Raw genomic sequence first — 1786 nt, forward strand, 5'->3', positions numbered from 1 at the left:
AAAAAAAAAAAAAAAAAAGGGAGAAATAGGGGGCAAAAAGAGATGGAGGTCAGAGACACGGGATCAGAGAGACACACAGAAGGCTGAAGAGACAGTTGGAAAGAGAGATGGGGACCTGGAGCCGGGACAGACACTAACATCTAGGGCAGGCGTGGCCAGCAGTACGTGGGTGGACTGCAGCACGTCGGCTGCATGCAGGCTGTTGTGGTAGGCCACGTCAGCGTGGTAGTGATCCTCCAGCGTCAGCATGTATGTTACCATCGTGTCCACAGGGATGCGGAATTTCTTCAGCAGGTCCCGCTCCTGAAGCAGGCAGGGGCAGGGTGGTAACCTCCACCAGCCCCCAACGCCCAGATCTGAGCCCCTCTCACCCGGGCCCACTCCCGGCTGTCCCCATCACCTGGAATATCATGTACATGATGCAGGTGAGAGAGCGCCCTCCGGCGTAATCCGACACGCGAAAGATGTTCAGGCCCCATTTGTTCAGGTTCTCCAGTTCCTGGTGAAGACGGAGGCCAGAGGTCAGGAGCCTGTAAGGCCCAGGGCCCTGGAGAACATTTCCTAGGAGTTTGAGCCTTGGTCTGAAGGGAAGCACCATTATTGCTCACCCAGTGAGTGACAGGTTCAACAGTACAGAATGTACTGCCCTCGTCCTACTGGGCTGCAAAGTAACAAAAGCAATCACAGCCACTGTCTTTTGAGCACTTATGATCTGCCAAGTATTGCTCTTAGCACTTGATCTCATTTGGCAGGTGAAGGAACCAAGCCTCAGAGAAGTGATGTGACTTCTCCAAGATCGTGCAGCTCATAAGTGGCAAAGCCAGGATGGAAACCCAGCACAACTGGCCCCAGCACAGCTCAGCTTCTTAGCTAAGCTGTTCACAAGCCCCAAGGGAGAAAAGAAGAAGGGCTTATTTTCCATGTCACCCCAGAATCCAAAAAAGGGCCAGCACATAGTAGCTGCTTAATAAACAACAGTTGGCTAGGTGTGGTGGCTCACACCTGTAATCCCAGCACTTTGGGAGGCCAAGGTGGGTGGATCACTTGAGGCCAGGAGTTCAAGACCAGGCTGGTCAATATGGTGAAACCCCATTTCTACTAAAAATACAAAAATTAAGCCAGGTGTGGTAGCTCACACCTGTAATCCCAGCACTTTGGAAAGCTGAGGCAGGAGAATCGCTTGAACCCAGGAGGTGGAGGTTGCGGTGAGCCGAGAGCGCACCATTGCACTCCAGCTTGGGCAACAGAACGAGACTCGTCTCAAAAAACAAAAATTAGCCAGCTGTGGTGGCACACACCTTTAGTCCCAGCTACTCAGGAGGGTGAGACAGGAGAATCGCTTAAACCCAGGAAGCGGAGGTTGCTGTGAGCTGAGATAGCACCACTGCCCTCCAGCCTGGGCAAGAGTGAGACTCTATCTCAATATAAATAAATAAATAAATGTCAGGTGACTGAATGGAAGATTCACTGGAGGAGGTGGCTCAAAGAGGGTTACAATAAGTCTCAGCTGAGTGAGCCACCAAAGATTAATCACTTCCACTTCCACTGTCCCCTGGAAGAGCTAGGACTGAAACCCAGGTCTGGACTGTTGTGGACATTATGGGGGTGCAGTCTGGATCAGTGTCACTGGTCTGTACACCAATTCCTCTGCAGCTGGAAGTGGTGCCTGCTAAGGCTCACGGCTGCCCGCTTTTCTGGAAGACTCTAACCCTAACAGGAGCTACATGGAAGAGGTGATACGTCTACCCCTGGGGACAGCCCCCAGGCAATGGATTATACAGATGTA

General features: G+C 52.0%; 1 protein-coding gene across 1 annotated transcript in view; it reads right to left on the minus strand.

Moving 5' to 3' along the window:
- PDE4A (phosphodiesterase 4A) overlaps positions 1-1786 on the minus strand; it is a 47336-nt gene that overhangs the window by 9200 nt on the left and 36350 nt on the right. The window contains exons 9-11 of the mRNA XM_037728383.1: positions 1045-1065; positions 401-499; positions 139-303 (exon numbers count right to left, since the gene is read on the minus strand). Coding sequence (XP_037584311.1) covers positions 139-303; positions 401-499; positions 1045-1065 — 285 coding nt within the window. The remainder of the gene's footprint in view (positions 1-138; positions 304-400; positions 500-1044; positions 1066-1786) is intronic.

Source organism: Cebus imitator, unplaced genomic scaffold (assembly GCF_001604975.1).
Source record: "Cebus imitator isolate Cc_AM_T3 unplaced genomic scaffold, Cebus_imitator-1.0 Scaffold263, whole genome shotgun sequence".
In the NCBI taxonomy this organism is placed as follows: domain Eukaryota; kingdom Metazoa; phylum Chordata; class Mammalia; order Primates; family Cebidae; genus Cebus; species Cebus imitator.